The sequence below is a fragment of the Cynocephalus volans genome, chromosome 8 (genome assembly GCF_027409185.1).
Source record: "Cynocephalus volans isolate mCynVol1 chromosome 8, mCynVol1.pri, whole genome shotgun sequence".
NCBI lineage: Eukaryota > Metazoa > Chordata > Mammalia > Dermoptera > Cynocephalidae > Cynocephalus > Cynocephalus volans.
In genome coordinates this window covers 88,415,371-88,435,964 of record NC_084467.1, presented here as the reverse complement: position 1 = coordinate 88,435,964, position 20,594 = coordinate 88,415,371, and the positions used below count along the sequence as shown (strand labels likewise).

The window sequence follows — 20,594 nt, the reverse complement described above, 5'->3', positions numbered from 1 at the left end:
GATATATTATTTTATTATTTCAGAGAACCCTCAGCTTCATCTCCAAATGAATGAATGAACAAACAAATGAATCTCTCCATTTATTTTGTAAATTTCCTCTAGCAAGGCTGATAAATTATAGGTCAATGAGTAGAATGAAATTTATGAATTATTAAGTGAAAATCAATCTGTCTTCTATTCAATAAGTGTAAATAGCTGAAATAATATTATTTCTTGTTTTTACAGAAAAGAAATTCAAAGAATTGGAGCATCTGGAATCCTCTAAGTTGTGGGGGGGTAGGAGGGCCATCTCCTTGGGGGGAGGACAAAGAAATGGGAGCCTGAGGATCAGAGCAAACAATTGCCTAACACTCACTACCTACAAGTGCTGGTACTATGGATTTGAAAGGAAACAGAAGCTGGGCCTAGAAGCTTTTTTGTCATACCCAGTATGTCTATCTCCTCACAGATTTATAAAATTTATGATGTATCATTAGTCTTTGCTTTTTCTAATAAACTATCATTTAGGTGAGTCCATTCCCAGAGAAATCATTCTTGGAAGCACTGTTATATCTTACTCTACATATTAAAAGCTTCATGTGAAAATTTTCAACTCCTCAGCCAAAAGGTAAGCTACATTCTAAGCATTACCCATTCATTCAACCAAATTTATGACCACCTATTCTGAGCAAGGTGCTACAAGTTAGCAAATTAATCAGAGTGCCTGCAATGCCAAAAAAACTAAAACAAAATAAAATTGCTTTAAAAATAGGATGAAAAAAATTATATAAGATCATTATAAGGCATGCCAACCTTAATTTTTTACCAATATTGCTGATACTTTTTGTCTGTTCTTTCATTTACTCACTCAAATATTTACTGAAAACCTGCTAACCACCAGTCCCCTACTCACAGGGAGCTTACCACCTACTAAGAAGGCAAGTAAAGATATTACTACAGTGTGATAAGTGCTGAGGTAGCAGTATCAACCAAAGCACAATGAGATTGCACATGTGTGTATATAAATATAATTTTGGTGAAATTAATCAATGCCACCTCTGGGCTATGCACACCACCTAATATTTTCCCTATCACTAGAATATTAGCAGCAGCCTTCCAGTCAGATGATAAAGTTCCTGTACATGGCCGGAACTCATAATGATCACATTTCAAAAAGGTCCTAACTGCTCAGCGAATGCTAACCTAAGATAAGGGCACAAGTGTGAGTTTTTGCCCAAGCTCTTACAGCATAACCACCCACACCCACTGATGCCACCTTCCTGGGGAACAGCTTCCTCAGCACAAGCTTCCCATGCACATAGCAGTCTGATGTAGGACTAAGGATCTCAGGGAGCCAAGGGATTCCGGTCTCAACTTGGTCACTCAATGTCCCTGGGCTAGTGTCTTAGCCTCTCTGGGACTCCATGTCCTCATCTACCAAATGAAGCCACTGACTTAGATGGCTTCTAAAATTCTTTCCAGCTATCATGTCCTATCTTATATCACATTTCTAGCTACTATATAATGTGTTGGGTCTGGGTACAGAAGATGTTTCCCTTAGTATCTCCCCAGGGAAGGGGAAGAACACAGCTTCCTCCCTGCTTTCTGCACTATGCCTTCTGCACAGCTAGAGAGCAAACCCACAAACTAGAAAGCAGCTTCATATATTGGAAATCTTGACATCACTATTATTTGCTTATCTGAATAAAGTTTGACATTTGCTGAGATCATAAAGGAAGGAGAGAACCCCATTTATCAACTCTTACTCCAGTCTTTTGATGCATCATCCAAGTTTTTAGGAAAGTCCAGCTATACAACACTTGAGTGTGAGGAACCCTTCTCTGCTTAGGTATTTTTTAACCTGGGGCAAGTAGCAGGGTCATGTAAGGCTTCAGCTGCCTCTTCTGTAAAATGGCTGAGTGCTACCACTTTGCCTTAAAGCCAAACAACAGACCAGATGGTATCAAGGAACCTTCAAGCATCAGGATCTGAAATTCTGTTAATTAATGAAAACCCCCTTCAAGACTCAAATTAATGAAAACAAAAGGAGACGTCTTCAGGAATGCAGTAGTAAGATTAAAATTCACTCCCACAGGAACATTCTCAACCACTGTAAATTAACCCCATCAGTCAGTGGCAGGTGCTGAAGGCAAAAGGGCTGTGCAGACCATATACGCATGACTTTAGAAAACAGAATGATGACTGATCCCCCATATAAAAGGCTAACCTTCACATTTCACAAAGCAGCTGAAGCCCTGAAAAAAAATTACTCTAAAACCTGCTGCGATGATCACATTAGCCTTCTAAGCTCTATGAATCAAAAACACAACGCTCAACCTTGCCTGCAAGGCCCTGGGTGGTACAACCCTTCCCAAAGTCTCTTTAGGGTCTCATTTTGTACCATTCCCCCCATTTTATTACTAGTAATCTCCAGCCGCCCTCCCTGGCCTAGTTAACAACTACTCAGCTCATCACACTTCCTCAGGGAATTCTTCCCCACCCCTACCCATCACACACACCCCAACACACACACACACACACCCCACAGACCAGGCTCTGTTGTTATATGCTTTCAAACAACTGTAGGTCTTCCCTTCAGGACGCTTACAGATAATCTTGTACCTGAATATTTGATTAATGTCCTCCCTATGGTCCACTGGAACCATATAAGCTCCATGAGAACAGGACTGGGCTAAAATATGTTCACTATTGTATCCCTAGTACCTGGCACAGAGATGACTGAGTAAATGAATAAAAGACTGAGACGTGGTTGGTTCACCTGCAAAAATACTTCCTTCTTCCACTCTAATCCTTCTAAACTGTATACCAGGTTAAATGTGGAGAGATATATCACATTTTACAAGCTTTGGGTACAAAATAAGACTAAATAGACAAAACTGACAAAACGACCTAAGAAGGAAGGGCCAATAAGGGAACTGGGAATGGTGAAATCCAATCCTCTCCGTGCACAGAAAGGTTAAGCACATCCCCCCAGTCTTCCCCCTGCAGACGCTTCTTTATTACCTGCACACTCTATTTTTTTTTTTTTCTTTGTCTAATCATTTTATTTATTTTTTTTTTTTTTTAATTTTATTTTGTCGATATACATTGTAGCTGATTATTGCTTCCCATCACCAAAACCTCCCTCCCTTCTCCCTCCCCCCCTCCCCCCCGACAATGTCCTTTCTGTTTGCTTGTTGTATCAACTTCAAATAATTGTGGTTGTTATATCTTCTTCCCCCCCCCCCCCGGTTTGTGTGTGTGTGTGTATGTGTGTGTGTGAATTTATATATTAATTTTTAGCTCCCTCCAATAAGTGAGAACATGTGGTATTTCTCTTTCTGTGCCTGACTTGTTTCACTTAATATAATTCTCTCAAGGTCCATCCATGTTGTTGCAAATGGCAGTATTTCATTCGTTTTTATAGCTGAGTAGTATTCCATTGTGTAGATGTACCACATTTTCCGTATCCACTCATCTGATGATGGGCATTTGGGCTGGTTCCAACTCTTGGCTATTGTAAAGAGTGCTGCGATGAACATTGGGGAACAGGTATACCTTCGACTTGATGATTTCCATTCCTCTGGGTATATTCCCAACAGTGGGATGGCTGGGTCGTATGGTAGATCTATTTGCAATTGTTTAAGGAACCTCCATACCATTTTCCATAGAGGCTGCACCATTTTGCAGTCCCACCAACAATGTATGAGAGTTCCTTTTTCTCCGCAGCCTCGCCAGCATTTATCGTTCAGAGTCTTTTGGATTTTAGCCATCCTAACTGGGGTTAGATGGTATCTCAATGTGGTTTTGATTTGCATTTCCCGGATGCTGAGTGATGTTGAGCATTTTTTCATATGTCTGTTGGCCATTTGGATATCTTCCTTAGAGAAATGCCTACTTAACTCTTTTGCCCATTTTTTAATTGGGTTGCTTGTTTTCTTCTTGTAAAGTTGTTTGAGTTCCTTATATATTCTGGATATTAATCCTTTGTCAGATGTATATTTTGCAAATATTTTCTCCCACTCTGTTGGTTGTCTTTTAACTCTTTTAATTGTTTCTTTTGCTGTGCAGAAGCTTTTTAGTTTGATATAATCCCATTTGTTTATTTTTCCTTTGGTTGCCCGTGCTTTTGGGGTCGTATTCATGAAGTCTGTGCCCAGTCCTATTTCCTGAAGTGTTTCTCCTATGTTTTCTTTAAGAAGTTTTATTGTCTCAGGGTGTATATTTAAATCCTTAATCCATTTTGAGTTGATTTTAGTATACGGTGAGAGGTATGGATCTAGTTTCATTCTCCTGCATATCGATATCCAGTTATCCCAGCACCACTTGCTGAAGAGGCAGTCCCTTCGCCACTGAATAGGCTTGGTGCCTTTGTCAAAGATCAGATGGCAGTAAGTGTGTGGGTTGATTTCTGGATTCTCTATTCTATTCCATTGGTCAGTGTGTCTGTTTTTATGCCAGTACCATACTGTTTTGGTTATTATAGCTTTGTAGTATAGCTTAAAGTCAGGTAGTGTTATGCCTCCAGCTTTATTTTTTTTGCTGAGCATTGCTTTGGCTATTCGTGGTCTTTTATTGTTCCATATAAATGTCTGAATAGTTTTTTCCATTTCTGAGAAAAATGTCTTTGGAATTTTGATGGGGATTGCATTGAATTTGTATATCACTTTGGGTAGTATCGACATTTTCACTATGTTGATTCTTCCAATCCAAGAGCATGGAATATCTTTCCATCTTCTTGTATCCTCTCTAATTTCTCTCAGCAGTGGTTTGTAGTTCTCATTATAGAGATTTTTCACATCCTTGGTTAACTCAATTCCTAAGTATTTTATTTTTTTGGTGGCTATTGTAAATGGACAGGCTTTCTTGATTTCTCCTTCTGCATGTTCACTATTGGAGAAAAGAAATGCTACTGATTTTTGTGTGTTGATTTTGTATCCTGCTACTGTGCTGAAATCATTTATCAATTCCAATAGTTTTTTTGTAGAGGTTTTAGGCTGTCCGATATATAGGATCATGTCATCTGCAAACAGGGACAGTTTGACTTCATCTTTTCCAATCTGGATGCCCTTTATTTCCTTCTCTTCTCTGATTGCTCTGGCTAGTACTTCCAACACTATGTTGAATAGAAGTGGTGAGAGTGGGCATCCTTGTCTAGTGCCTGTTCTTAAAGGAAAAGCTTTCAGCTTTTCCCCATTCAGGATGATATTGGCAGTGGGTTTGTCATATATGGCTTTAATTATGTTGAGATACTTTCCCTCTATACCTAACTTATAGAGGGTCTTTGTCATGAATGAGTGCTGAACTTTATCAAATGCTTTTTCAGCATCTATAGAGATGATCATATGGTCCTTGTGTTTGAGTTTATTAATATGGTGTATCACATTTATTGATTTGCGTATGTTGAACCAACCTTGCATCCCTGGGATGAATCCCACTTGATCGTGATGAATAATTTTTCGTATGTGTTGCTGTATTCTGTTTGCTAGTATTTTAGTGAGGATTTTTGCATCTATATTCATCAAGGATATCGGCCTGTAGTTTTCTTTTTTGGTTATATCTTTACCTGGTTTTGGTATCAGGATGATGTTTGCTTCATAGAATGAGTTTGGGAGATTTGCGTCCGTTTCAATCTTTTGGAATAGTTTGTAAAGAATCGGTGTCAATTCCTCTTTGAATGTTTGGTAAAATTCTGCTGTGAATCCATCTGGTCCTGGGCTTTTCTTTGTTGGGAGCCTTCTGATAACAGCTTCAATCTCCTTTATTGTTATTGGTCTGTTCAAATTTTCTACGTCTTCACGGTTCAGTTTTGGGAGCTTGTGTGTGTCCAGAAATTTATCCATTTCCTCCAGATTTTCAAATTTGTTGGCGTATAGTTGTTTATAGTAGTCTCGAATGATTCCTTGTATTTCAGATGAATCAGTTGTAATATCGCCTTTTTCATTTCTAATTTTTGTTATTTGAGTCTTCTCTCTTCTTTTTTTTGTTAGCCATGCTAATGGTTTGTCAATTTTATTTATCTTTTCAAAAAACCAACTTTTTGATTCGTTGATCTTTTGAATTGTTTTTTGGTTTTCAATTTCATTCAGTTCTGCTCTGATCTTAATGATTTCTTTCCGTCTGCTAACTTTAGGATTGGATTGTTCTTGTTTTTCTAGTTCTTTAAGGTGAAGTGTTAGGTTGTTCACTTGCCATCTTTCCATTCTTCTGAAGTGAGCATTTAATGCAATAAATTTTCCCCTCAATACTGCTTTTGCAGTATCCCACAGGTTTTGGTATGATGTATCATTGTTTTCATTAGTTTCAATAAACTTTTTGATTTCCTGCTTGATTTCTTCTTGGACCCATATGTCATTAAGTAGAATGCTGTTTAATTTCCATGTGTTTGTATAGTTTCCAAAGTTTTGTTTGTTATTAATTTCTAGTTTTAATCCATTGTGGTCTGAGAAGATACATGGGATAATTCCAATTTTTTTGAATTTATTGAGACTTGATTTGTGACCTAATATGTGATCTATCCTGGAGAATGATCCATGTGCTGATGAGAAGAATGAATATTCTGAGGTTGTTGGGTGGAATGTTCTGTAGATATCTGCCAATTCCAATTGGTCTAGAGTCTTGTTTAGATCTTGTGTTTCTCTACTGATTCTTTGCCTAGATGATCTGTCTAATATTGACAGTGGAGTGTTTAGGTCCCCTGCAATTATGGTATTAGTGTCTATTTCCTTCTTTAGGTCTAATAGAGTTTGTTTTATAAATCTGGCTGCTCCAACATTGGGTGCGTACATATTTATGATTGTTATGTCTTCTTGATGGATCAGTCCTTTTATCATTAAGTAGTGTCCCTCATTGTCTCTTTTTATGGTTTTTAGTTTAAAGTCTATTTTGTCAGATATAAGAATAGCCACTCCAGCTCGTTTTTCTTTTCTGTTTGCATGGTAAATCTTTTTCCATCCTTTCACTCTTAGTCTGTGTGAATCTTTATGGGTGAGGTGGGTCTCTTGTAGGCAGCATATAGTTGGGTCCTGCTTTTTGATCCAGTCAGCCAGTCTGTGTCTTTTAATTGGGGAATTTAAGCCTTTAACATTAAGAGTTGTTATTGAAAGGTGTTGATTTATTCCTAGCATTTTATTGGTTGTTTGGTTGTCTTAGGTGCCTTTTGTTCCTTGCTTTCTGATTTACTGTTTGGTTTCTTTGTTTGTTGGTTCCTTAGGTTGTAGATAGTGTTTTTGTTAGCTTGTTTTCTCTTCATGAATGCCATTTTTATTGTACTAGCGGGTTTAGATTTTTCTTAGGTTTTTATGGCAGTGGTAGTTATTTTTCAGGAACCAAACCCAGTACTCCCTTGAGGATTTCTTGTAAGGGTGGTCTTGTGGTAGTGAACTCCCGCAGTTTTTGTTTGTCTGAGAAATATACTATTTGCCCCTCATTTCGGAAGGATAGCCTTGCAGGGTAGAGTATTCTTGGCTGGCAATCTTTGTCTTTTAGTATTTTGAAAATATCATCCCATTCCTTTCTAGCTTTTAGGGTTTGTGATGAAAAGTCTGATGCTAACCTGATTGGGGCTCCCTTATAGGTGATTTGACGCTTCTCTCTTGCAGCTTTTAAGATTCTCTCTTTGTCTCTGAGTTTTGCCAATTTGACTATGACATGTCTTGGAGAAGGCCTTTTTGGGTTGAATACGTTTGGAGATCGTTGAGCTTCCTGGATCTGAAGATCTGTGATTTTTCCTATACCTGGGAAGTTTTCTGCCACTATTTTGTTGAATATGTTTTCAATGGAATCTCCATTTTCCTCCCCTTCTGGAATACCCATGACTCGGATATTTGAGCGCTTGAGGTTGTCTGATATCTCTCTCAGATTTTCTTCCATGTCCTTGATTCTTTTTTCTTTCTTTTTGTCTGCTTGTGTTATTTCAAACAGCCCATCTTCAAGTTCAGAGGTTCTCTCTTCAACTTCGACAAGCCTGCTGGTTAAACTCTCCGTTGTGTTTTTTATTTCGCTGAATAACTTCTTCAGTTCAGCAAGTTCTGCTACATTTTTTTTCAGGACATTGATTTCCTTGTATATTTCCTCTTTCAGATCCTGTATACTTTTCCTCATTTCATCATGATGTCTAGCTGAGTTTTCTTGTATCTCATTCAGTTTCCTTAGAATTATCACTCGAAATTCCTTGTCAGTTATTTCAAGGGCTTCTTGTTCTATAGGATCTAGAGTATGAGATTTATTAACTTTTGGTGGTGTACTTTCTTGATTTTTTGTATTTCTGGTGTCTTTTTTTTGGTGTTTATTCATTGTGGCAGGGGGTTTCACAGTCCACCGGTTTGAGACTAATGACTAACTAGGATGTTGCTGTGGTTGCCAATTTGGTATGGCTCCCGCCGTGACTGCTCAGTTGGCCTCTAGTGTCTTGTGTGTGTGGTTGCCTCGGGTCTTGGGCTTCTCCGGGGATCCACCTTTCTGGTCAGCTTGGACTCTGCTGGGCTGGTGGATCACGCACCACAGGGTGTGTGATCTCTGTTGAGCTTTCACTTTCTGTACAGGACTTCTCCCCGTTCCGTGTGCTCTGGCCCAGGCTGTTAGATCGTGCAGTGGCGACCCCACCGGGTGTGTGGTTTCTGTCGAGTCTCCGCCTCTCTGGCCGCACGTCTCCCCCCTCTGTGCACACTGTGCTGAGCTGGGGTGTGTCTTCTGCACCCCTCGTCTATCAGCTGGGCCTTCAAGACCCTGCTCAGCACCGCCTCGCCCAGGAAATCTACCAGGTTTCTGCTAGGCACTGACGACCGGTCTCTCTGGGTGCCTTTGTAGCACTGTGTAGATCTTTCTCGGGTCTTGTTCACCTTTGTATCCCCCCGGTATAAACCGAGTCTAGTGCCCGCCTGCAGCCTGCTCTCCGGCAGGTTCTAGCGGACCTGGGAACTCTCCTACCACACTATTCCCAACCAGAAATTCGTTAGGCTTTTTTCCAGACTGGTGGTCGCAGAGATGGTATCTGCCTCCCAGTAACAGGAAGTTTACCGGGCCGGAGTCCAGGGTGTGGTGGAGTGACAGTCGGCCCGCCCGTACTTCCTAGCCCTCCCAACACTGGTCGGGACGCCCCATACCCCCAGCCCCGCCAGAGAACCGCGGAGGGAGTGGGAGAGGAGGCCGGCCCACAGGGTCCGGAAAGCCCCGCGCCAGGCCAAGCAAATGGGCTCAGTGATGGCCGATCAGGGCGGAGCTGCCCGCACCTGGGAAAATGGAGGCAGCACTGGGGCAGTGAGTGGCCTGGTGGTGCAGGCGGGAGCCGGGTGGGCAACCACCCCCCGAACAGAGCTGTGCCAGGGATCACTCACAGTGCTGTGCCAGGTCGGGCGCTCGCTCTGTCTCTGGTTTGTTGCCTTCCGTGTTCTCGGCGCTGCCGCCTCGGGCTGTTCAGTCGCGGCGCCGCTCGGGCGCTCCCAGGAATCTTCTCTAATGCCGGCCTGAAACCTCGAATCCTGAATAGGGCAGCTGGCTGCCTTCAGTGCGGCCCCAGCCTCCGGGATCCTGGCTGCATCCACAGCAGCCCTGGCGCCGTGTTCCCTGTTTCAAGACTCGCTTTTGCAGCTAAGAATCAGTTCTTTTCCTGCTCCACACTTCAAAGCTGTATTACCTGCACACTCTAAATGTGGCTTGCTCCATAAGTTACTCGTAATCTGAAAAGACTCACCCCAACGATTCATCACCCCAAATCCTCCTTTTTACTTAGGAGCCCCTTCAATTCTGTCTGAGAGTTTTACCAAGTTAAAATCAGCTTAAACCTTTAGAGTTGGGTTTTCTAGAGCTGCAGGCAATCTGCTCAAGGGCACTACGGAACAAAGCAGAACATTTAACACTAGGGAAAGGGTCTAGCAGAACCTTGAAGGCACTATTTTGCAAGCCCACCATTCACGGCTTCCTAGAAGAGACTGTTTTAAACCTTTTTCTTTATCATACACTAAAAAAATATATATATTTTTAACATTTCAGATTAACTTGACTACCAGGACTAATATAAATGCTATATTAGTTCCACACTCCTTTGAAAGAGAAAGGCATAGAATAAGAAATCAGTTATACATCAGCAAGCCAAAAACAAAGTTGTATTGTTTCCTCTAAAGTCTGCCACAAAACCCATGCCCTTTAGCTATGTTTATAAGAGAGTCCCAGTCTCACTCAGAATCTATTTCATCTTATTTTGTATGAAATGCTAATAAAAGGTAATATCTGCTTTCTATGCCCACAGTATATTAGACTCATCAGCAGATCACTAGGAGGAGGTAACTACTAGTGGCCAGTACATGGACAGCAATGCACAAAGCTAACTCGACAGTGAGCAGCACCTAGAAAGCACCCAACTCATAGTAGCAAGGCATCAATGAAAACTGGCTGAATAAATTAAAACCACTATAAGACACAAGATGTTTAGCAAACAGGGGACATCTGGCACATCAGCAGAGAGCCCTTTATTCCTTAGGAGTCCCTAAAACTATCCCTGAATTACAGTGAAACTGTTCGACCAATGTATTCATAACGATGGAGTCTGAGTATTATAGAAAAAAAAGCAAATCATGATCAGGAAGTTCTTTAAGAAGACAGAAATGTAGATTCATTTGAGAAAGGTTTCCAGAATTTATTTAAATTATAAAGCTCCTTTGATATTTCAAAATGGCAATTTTCCAATTCTCTCTAGAAGTTGCCTCACTGAAATGTCACATTCCCAGACAAAACTGAATAAATGCAGTACTACAGAATATCGATCAAGGAGACCAAATTTGAAATAAACCACCTTTTCTGGTTCTCAAAAAAAAATTATATTTTATAACAAAGTAAGTCCAAACTGGCAAATTCTTCAGTTTGTCACTAGAATATAAACATGTGTAAGACCAAAACAATAAATTAATAAAGGCAACATTTTATTCAAAAACTACAGTTTGCACAAACTTTTCTCATAATAAAGGAATTCATTGTCAACCACAAATAATAATGATCATTTACCAGATGTTTCCAAGTTGTCAAGAACTGAGAATATTACATAATTACAAATAAAGAGAGCAATATTTTTGATGGCTCTTGTTCAAACACAGAATTCTTTGGTGGTTCTGAAAGTATTTAGTTGATTAACAAAATGAACATTTTTGAAGCAAATTGAAATTAACATTTTTTTAAAAATGTTTAAAGAAACAATGATTCCCACAATTAAGTATAGAAAGCCCAGGGCCGGCCCGTGGCTCACTCAGGAGAGTGTGGTGCTGATAACACCAAGGCCACGGGTTCAGATCCCATACAGGCATGGCTGGTTAGCTCAATGGGTGAGCGTGGTGCTGACAATACCAAGTCAAGGGTTAAGATCCCCTTACCGGTCATCTTTTAAAAAAAAAAAATGTATAGAAAGCCCAACTCAAATCACAAAGCCAGAAAAGAACTTGAAATCAGCAGTCCTACCCACCTCCCCAGATTTTAAACAAGAAAATATCTAAATATCCAGGACAGGCATTATCTACTTTCTGCTTAAAGATCACAAAAGACAGACTTCATTATAATGACCCCTTTTTACTTCCTATCTCTCATCCCCAAAACAAAATAAAACAGAACAACAACAAAAAAGGCAGCTCCTTCTTCTGATTTACGTTTCACCTACTTAAAGGTGTCACTTTCCCCCAGTCACCCAAGCCAAAAACTCTGAACTCATCTTCAATTCCTCCTTCCCACCCTCCTCTGGTCAGTCCCAAATCCAGTCAGTTCATCCTTTCTAGCCTCTCCCCATCTGGCTTTCTGCTCCCCTTGCTACAACTCTAATCCCATCCTGCCATAGCCTAACTGACCCCCCACTTTTCAGCCATGAGAGTACTCATCTTAAAGCAGAGCCCTGATCAGTCTCTCTGCCATTCATAAATAAGCAGAACTGACTGATATCCAGTGGCTTTCCACAATCCAGTCCCCAACTATGTAAGTGTCCTGCCTCACCTGTGACTGCTCACTATTTAAATAATATACCTCACCTTACAGAATCTTGCTGTTCCCAAACATCTCCTGTACCTTTTCTCATGACACTGCCTCAAATCTCTTCTTTCCTTTCTTTCCTTGCTTCCTCACTCACTCACTCACTCATTCAACTAAAATGCCTTCAGCACCATTTCTGTTCTATGCCAGGCACTGTGCTAGGTGCAGGGATACAATGGTGAGCAAAAACAGGTAGTACTGGTCCTCACAGAGATCATAAAATGTACTCTTTGCTCTTACACACCCTTCAAAAGCTAGTTCAAACATCACTCTATGAAGTCTTTATCACCCTGGCAGTAATAATCTCTTCCTTTTTTGGACTCCAAACACATACATTTGCAGCTTTCGTCATATGTTGCCCTGCACTGTATTTGTTTCCATTTCCTTCTTTATATAGGTGTGTCTCCAAAGCATTAATAGTGCTCTGCATCAAAATCTGTCCCACCTAAATGTTAGTTTCTTGTATTTTATAGTAATTTTCAACCACTTATAAGTTTCAAGTTATGCTTTTTACTTCCCATTAAAATGTGTCCAGTCTTTTTTTTTTTTTTTTTTTAAGCACAAAAGTGTATTAAGCTGTGGCTAAGTAAAAGTCATTTACTTTTGGCTTGGGAATGTGTTTATGAACTTACAAACGAGAACATGTGATGTCTTAAGAATCTACTTCAAACAAAATAATGAAGCTGCCCTGTGGTGACCTGGCACAGAAAGAACTTGGATGGCAGACAGCTCTCCATTGGGCTCTCCTGTAGCCCACTTGGGTTCTTCTCTCAGGCTGCCTGATTAAGACTAGCCCTGTTAAGAAAACTTTCCTTAGTATCCTGGTTAAATTTTGCATTTTCACCAGGCTTATTTCAAGCAAACTAAAAGAACTGAATGACAATTCATTGTTATGAAGATTAGAGACTGACTACACACTATGAATGCCTAAGAGTGCAAAACTATTAAAATAATTTAATTAACATATTTAAATACATCAATATCTAGAAAGTAAAGTTTGACTCTAGTGGATCACAAAACTAAGGACTTACTATAAATGTACACAGATAAGCCTACTTCCTTATAATGCATACTACATAGTAACATTGACTGTATACATAGGTTTACACATACACAAGCACATGCCTAAAACTCATGTGTTCAAAACAGAAGGTGAAAAAAAATCTGCCCTAAACAATACTGGGTTATTTTTGCAAGGTTAGGATGGTGGGAAAGATAAAAAGGGAAGAAAATAGAAATCTATCATCTTTTAAAACCTAAGTAATTTTTCTGAGTTTTTAGAAGAATTCTATGCAGACATCATTATATCTTAGGTTATACCAGTTAAGTAGCCAGAGCATTTCACCAGGCAGCCTCCAAAAGCAGTTTTCATAGGCTTATAAAAACTGGACCTCTCATATAACAACCACAATTACTTGAAGTTGATACGACAAGCAAACAGAAAGGACATTGTTGGGGGGGAGGGGGGAGGGGGGGAGGGAGAAGGGAGGGAGGTTTTGGTAAGGGGCAACAATAATCAACCACAATGTATATCGACAAAATAAAATTTAAAAATAAATAAATAAATAAATAACTGGACTTCTCTTATTTTATATGTCCTACTAATACACAATAATAATTAACTCAATTTCTTTTCTCCCTTTTTGGCAGTTCATTGAAAGGAGAAAGGGAAAAATTTCACCCACAAAAGTAGATTACAAAAAAAAAAAAAAATTTAATTACCAACACATATTCCCAGATATCATCTGGACATAGTTTGTTTACACACTGTCAGTGGCACATTTCTTTGTAAAGCCATCACCACCCAAGTTAGAAGGGTCAAGCCTGCCAGGGAGGGGCAAAGCTGTCCCACACCCTCCCCAACAGCCTCAGGCTCAGGACAACTGGGAACTTGCTGGACACATGAGATCATGGACTCCAGGGTGGACTGCCTGTGGCTTGAATCCCCCTTCTCCCACTTACTACTAGCAATAGACTTACCTTCTCTGAGCCTCAGTTTCCTCATTTGTAAAGTGGTGACAATAATAGCATCTAACTCCTAGGGTTGTTAACTGAGTTAATGTGTGTGTGTGTAAAGCACTTAGAACACTATCTATCACAGTACTATAAATGTTAGCTATTGTTGTTATGGCTTTATCATTATTCCCATGGTTAAATCTGTCTCTGAATTCAACCAAATCTCCTCTTCTGTCTATATGATAGCAATTTTATAATGAGAGGTGAGGTACCCAATGATGACCCTAATAACAATGCTCCATAAGATCATATATATGTGTATGTGCATGCAAGTGGCACCCAATTTTCCATTAAACTATCCTACTTGCCACATATTAAATTTGAAATAAAAATTGAAAAACCAAAAAGGTTTCTTTTCTCACCTTCATCTAACCTAAATGCTCATTCCCACAAATATTTCTAGGCAAGAGAAGTTTTTCTGTACTTCACTCAAAGACATCCTACATTCACATTTTGACTCTAATATATGCTATAGACAAGATAAAATAAATCATTCCTCTATAAATTATTTATCCAACAACTCGTGGATGCATTAATATCCCACTGCTTTAATAAAGTTTAAATGAAAATTCAATGTTTTAAATTATTTAAACCTCCCATTTAGCTAATTAGTCCTCATTAAAGGCTGCTCATTCTTAACATGCTAAAACATTTGCTGAAATTCTTTGAGTCACTTCAGAGACTGCTTAAAATTCAGTTCCCAGAGAATCTCTATGAAGAGCTCTCTCCTGCATTTCGGTACCTTTCCTTTGCAAACCCCAGGAGAGAAGAAACAAAAATGAACAAGGCTGAAAATGAAGCTATTCTTCACAACAAACTGGCTTTCTGTGCCATTAACATCCAACCCTACACCCACGATCACCATTAGGAGGGGCATACAAAGATTATAACAATTAACATATTTGATTTTGCTAACTTGAGCCAAAAAAATGTGAGCCAAGTTATTAAAAGTAAGCCTCTATTTGGATTACAGGGCCCAATTCCAATACCAAAGAATTAGCCTTTCTGGAGAGTTTTGCATTATTTGTAGCTTAATCAAATACAGATAAACCTTCTTTGAAAGGCTCCTTTTTATGAGACTGTTTTTGTACTACATGTGTGTTAGTCTATGCTCTGATTTTAATTCTGACCTGTGAAATCACAACTCAAGGACAAAGTATGACTTCTTATAATCCACATTTTAATAAAACTGCTCAGGCCTTTATATTAATGTTTAAAAATCAAGCAGAAAATTCAAACTTTCTTCCTTATGCGGCCACTTTGCTAAATTTTCTCCACCAGCTTCTCAGAAAGTTGCCATTTCCATCATAGAGCTATCATCCTTTTATAACTAAATAAACAGCTGCACAAAACAGCTGTGACCAGAGTAGCCACAGCCTAATATTTAAAGAGTCTACTTCCTGATTCAAAAATAATAGTTTAAGGTGATCATTTAGCATTTCATTTAAACATTCAGCAAATAATGACACAGTTTTAGGGCTGTATGAGGCCCTGTGTGATAATGTATATAAATACACCCTTTTCTATAGAGACATGCACATTATTATATGACAGTCAAGATCTTTCTCACCACAGAACTTCCTCCACAGACAGAACCCAGGTTGCTACCTGTCCTTCTAGTGAAAAAGTCTCTCTTCTTTTCCAATTTCAAGAGGTGGTGGTGACAGGATGGATTCCACTGCTTCTGTCCCTCTCCCTTTTCTCCTCTCTGCTTCACTGTTTTCCCACCTCTCTGGCTGCTCATTTCCATCTCCTTCTCTTGCTCCTCTAATCCTGGCCCTAACCATGAAATACAAACCTTGATATCTTCTTTTCCTCCCCAGAAATTGCACCATTCTCACAGCTTTATCATATCTTTGGGGAAACCCCCAAATTTAAGAACTTCAAATTTATGGGATATCCAACAGTGATGTGAATAGCCCTTAAATTTCTTAAATTTCAATCTGGCCAAAATGGAATGTCTGATCTTCTCACCGAAACCAAGTCTTCCACCCTACTTCCTTGCCGCAGTTAATGGCCCCACAGGCTCACCACTACACAGGCTGTCTTAAGGACTTCTTTGACTCCTCTTCTTCCTCAACACCCCACCAACCCACCTACCTGATCTGTTGCGAAGTCACATGGATTCAGATCCCTTTTTTCCATCATCATTGCCACCATCCTAATCATGTATTTGTTTCTTCCCCCTGACCATCCCAGAATTTTTCTAAGTGGGCTCTTACCTCCTTTCCAATCTATCTTAAGTGATGCTATCATATTAATTTTTTGAGAAGGATATATGTCCTCTGGAACCAGATGACTTGGTTTCAAATTCCAGCTCTGCTACTTCTTGCTTCTGTGACCTTGGGCAAGTTACCTAACCTCTCTGCACCTTATTTTCATCATTGTACAATAAGGATGATAATAGTGTCTGCCTCATAGAATTGCTGTGAAACAAGATGAATTAAAAGGCTGGTCGGTTAGCTCAGGTGGTTAGAGCATGGTGTTATAACACCAACGTCAAGGATTCGGATCCCCAAACTGGCCAGCCACCAAAAAAAAATTTTTTTTTAATTAATAGTCATAGAGCAGCTAGAACAACAACTGGCACACATCTAAATACTCAATAAATGATTGCCACTATTTGAAATGAGCACAAATCAAATCATACCATGGCCTGCCCCAAAACCCTCAAGAGAGTCCTATGGCATACCAAGAAAACTGCAGGTTCCTCATGCCAGCATTCATTCTGTCCCCAACCCACCTCTCAGCTTCACATTCCACATCCCTCATGTGGCCTGTAAATGTGACACACCAGGCAAACCTACTGTTCCCTAAACACACGTCCTGATCCTCCCTCCTCATCCTTGCTGTTCTGTCTTCGGGGATCTCTCCTCTCACGTCTCTGCCTGATAAAACCCTGTTCATCCTTCAAGCTAATCTTAACTCCCCCACAAAGCCTTTTCGGAACCCCTCCTCTAGACATGCCCCCACCCTCCTGTGAATTCTTCCTAGCACAAGCCCTATGTTTCACTTAGGGCAGTTATCTTTCCTATACCTCTGATTGCAGTCCTGTTATTCTCCCTACAGGCCTGGAGATCCTCTAAGGTAATGTGTGCATTCATCATCATTTTATTCTCTGCACCACCTAGCACTGCTTAGTATGTTAGGGTAACAAAAAAGATGGAGCTATGGGTGATCAGAACCACAGCCACTACTATGGCATGGTATGGCAAATCTAAAGTAAGAGAACTACACACTCTGCCAAGGCTAGAGTTCTCACCATTGTTTCAAATGACCACCAAACTTACAAGAGAGGAATAGCCTCTCCAGCGAGTCTTTTCTTACAAGACACCAGAAATACAATAGAATAAATATAACACGAATATGATTTGTAGCTTTACCCTAAAATACCAACATTAAAAAAAAAAAAATCACACAAAAAATTTTCCTCATATATCAATATTAGAATCAAAAAGCCATTGTGCACTGTGTTTAACTGGCTAAATGTAATTTTCTGCTAGATCCACCACCTAGCAATCCCAAGAGAAGTGACTCAGACCTCAGCGACTAGAGCTTTTTCAATGACACATTAACAACCTCTGGCATGTTAGTCACTGCAGAATGAATATGACGTCTTATACTCAGCCCCTATCCTCAGACTTACGAGAGGTCCCCAAACCCTAAACTCACAAAGAGAAAGCAACAACAATGCACATTCCCACAATAGAGGGAACACTCAATAAACACTGCTGGCAGTGACATCACCCAGGTACAGGGGGTCAGGGAGCAGGCCTCACACAACTCCATTCTGTCTAGGAGCAGAGCTGTAACCTGACACCAGGGCTTTAGACCTCTTTGCCTCAGCAACACTGGGCATTCAAGAGCAGCAGCAAAGGGCTCTTTCATTTCCACTCTCACTTCAGCCATTCAAGAAGCATCTACTCCCAGCACCACTAAGAGAAATGTCCTGAAGACATCAGTTTCAAGAACCCCTATGCCGAAGTGACAAAGATCGTTTTTCCTCAAATAAAAGATATGCTCTTAAACGTCCAGAATACTCACTCATGGAAGGGCCAGTGGTACCTACAAATCTTTGGCAGAGCTGCCAATATCTTTTTAACAGGACAAGTCCAGTGAAGCTTACTGTGGTTCATCTAACCATGTTCATTTAACTGAACATTTGTTAAGATAACAAGAAGGTAAAATTAAATGTTTAAATTAGAATATATTAGAACCCTTTGAAACACCAGCTTTTTAATAAAGGAACATAACCAAGTCAATTCAACCTTCTTATTCCTTGTTTACTGCTTTTATTGAGTGGAGGTTTATCTTTCTTCAATTATTTGTTTTTACTATACCTAAAGCATTTAAGATATCTTTTTCTTGTAGATCAATGGTCTTTCACAGAAAACAATTCCCTACTCTTATTTACACTATCAAATCCTCCAGAAGCAAAATAACCAAAGAAAGTAAATCAGCACTCCTATACCACTTCCTCAAAGGCAAAGAAAACAATATCATGAAGTTTGAAGCACCCAAATAAAATAACAATAATTTGTCATACAGGCAAAATGTTATTCATAGATATGACTTGGATACAGCTCCCTGCAGTTAATGTGCCCCACTTTCTTAAAATGAGCTGCACAAACAAAAACATCCTGAGATACAAGAGAAGCCTTGTGAGCTGTAAAGCTTAAGCACCTGTAATACTCGCACTGCCCTGTACCCTGTGGGTGCTCCATAAATACTTAGTGACTGATTCACAGGCCAATTACAGAGTCTGGCAATGACACAGTGTGTCTCCCTGGTCCTACTCTGGGGAGTGTTAGGAATCTACAGTTGCTGTTTGTTGTGGCGGGAAGAAGAACTAATGATATAAATAGGCATCTAAAAGGACTGAGTTGTTGACAGGTTCAAATTATGTTAATTTTCCCTGCACCTCTCCCCAAGCACCTGAGCCTAAAAACATTGGTATTGTTACTTGCAACACTGGGGTAAAGTGAATAAAACTGACATAACAGTGCATAGTGTTTCCTCACCAAAGAGCCAACAAGCTAAATGGCTGAGAGGAAAAAAAAAACAGAAACTTACTTTTCATAGACCAGCTCCTCATCGATGGAGAAATAGTGGGTATTTACTGTGCTTTTTGGTCTATTCCTTAAAGTAGCAAAATATAACCGATCTGAAAGACAAGTTTCAAAGACGGGAGAAAACATATGAGAAGTGGGGCAGTGAAGATGAAAGGTGGTAATACACGAAAGATCAAAATAACAACTGCTACCCATAATTTAAAGCCCCCTTAACACGTAGAATTCTTGCAGAAACCTGATCTCTCCCAGAAAACGAGAGACCCACCCAAGAGCACACAGTTAGAGAGGCGATCAAGGACCTGATCGAGGGACTCAGCGGAGGGCAACTTCCACATCTCCCCTGTTTCAGGCCATCGGGAGTAGAGAGGATCTGGGGGGACCCGCAAAACTTTGGTTTCAAAAAAAAAAAAAAAAACAACCTAAGTGCAAGTTTAGTTCCGAAATCTCCAGACCTCAGCAGCTGCAAAAGGGGGAGAGAGGGGTGAGCCTCTCCGCTGCAACTCCAGAGACTTCAAGAAGAGGAAGGGAGAGAGACAGAGGGGTGTAGTTGGGGCAGGAGGTGTCCCGAAAACCGAGGCCAGCAACGGTGGGGTAAAAGTGACAGAAAGGATCAACCTCAGCAGGATCCCCATGAGCTACTGTGTGCAGGAGCCCGGACAGAGGCCGGCTCTGTCCCAGACCGGGCAGGGAAGCCATCCTAGGAAGCTGCAGAGGGAACGAGGGACGCAAGAAAGACAGAGGAAGCCGGAAGCAGGGGGTCCTCGGGGAGAAGAGAGTACCGAGAGGGGACGAGAGAGCGCGCAGCGGCCGCAGCACACCGGGGGGCCGGGAGAAGCTGGGGGCAGTGGTTGAGACTTAGGGGAGAGAAGTGAAGAGTTGGGAGCAGGGGAGGGATGGAGTACGCGGGGCGACTGCTCCTCACCTTTCATGAACTCACAAGCCCCGATTAGTTCCCCTGACTCCGCTGCCATCTTAAGCGAGATACGCAAGGGGGAGGGCTGGGTCGTGACCAGCTGAGGTCACCCGCCCCCGGGGGCTTCCCCACTGCCCAGGAGCCAAGCAGCTCGCAGTCCCGAACACCGAGCCCTCCCGAGGGAGGCAGCAGGAGCCGAAGGCGGAGGAGGCTGCGGGGTCAGCGCGCCGGGTGCCCCGGGAACATTCCGTGGAAAACCCGAGCCCGCTCCGCGCGGGGCGCACACGCCCCGGGCTGTGGCCGCTCCGATTCCGACCCGGCTGCCGCTGCTGCTCTGCCGCCGCCGCCGCCGCCGCGCCTGGGAAACGCAGACCAGCTCTCACGGCCGGGCAAAGTCTTCCCCCGGATCCCAAAGTGACCATGGAGGAGCAAGCGTCTGGCCCCGATCGCGCCCGTGGCTACTCGTGCGGCAGCGGGCAAGACTCCGGTGCCCGCGGGCTGGCAGCAGCTGCTCCGGCTCCTCCTTCACCACCTCCTTTCAGCAGCAACTCTTCCTCCTCCTCCTCATCCCCCTAGGTCCGCCCCCAGACCTTCCTCCCCGCCCTCCCTCA

General features: G+C 41.3%; 1 protein-coding gene across 5 annotated transcripts in view; it reads right to left on the bottom strand.

Annotated features, from left to right (window-relative positions):
- Positions 1 to 20,070, bottom strand: part of CDC14A (cell division cycle 14A) — a 159,722-nt gene extending 139,652 nt beyond the window's left edge. For 4 of the 5 annotated variants that reach the window (XM_063104365.1, XM_063104369.1, XM_063104364.1 and 1 more), the window contains exons 1-2: positions 19,993 to 20,070; positions 19,072 to 19,162 (exon numbers count right to left, since the gene is read on the bottom strand). In XM_063104365.1, coding sequence (XP_062960435.1) covers positions 19,072 to 19,162; positions 19,993 to 20,041 — 140 coding nt within the window. In that variant the 5' untranslated portion in view covers positions 20,042 to 20,070. Of the gene's footprint in view, positions 1 to 19,071; positions 19,163 to 19,369; positions 19,447 to 19,992 lie in introns of those variants that run through there. The other variant, XM_063104367.1, reaches the window with a different exon arrangement.
- Between the last annotated feature and the right edge of the window lie 524 nt (positions 20,071 to 20,594).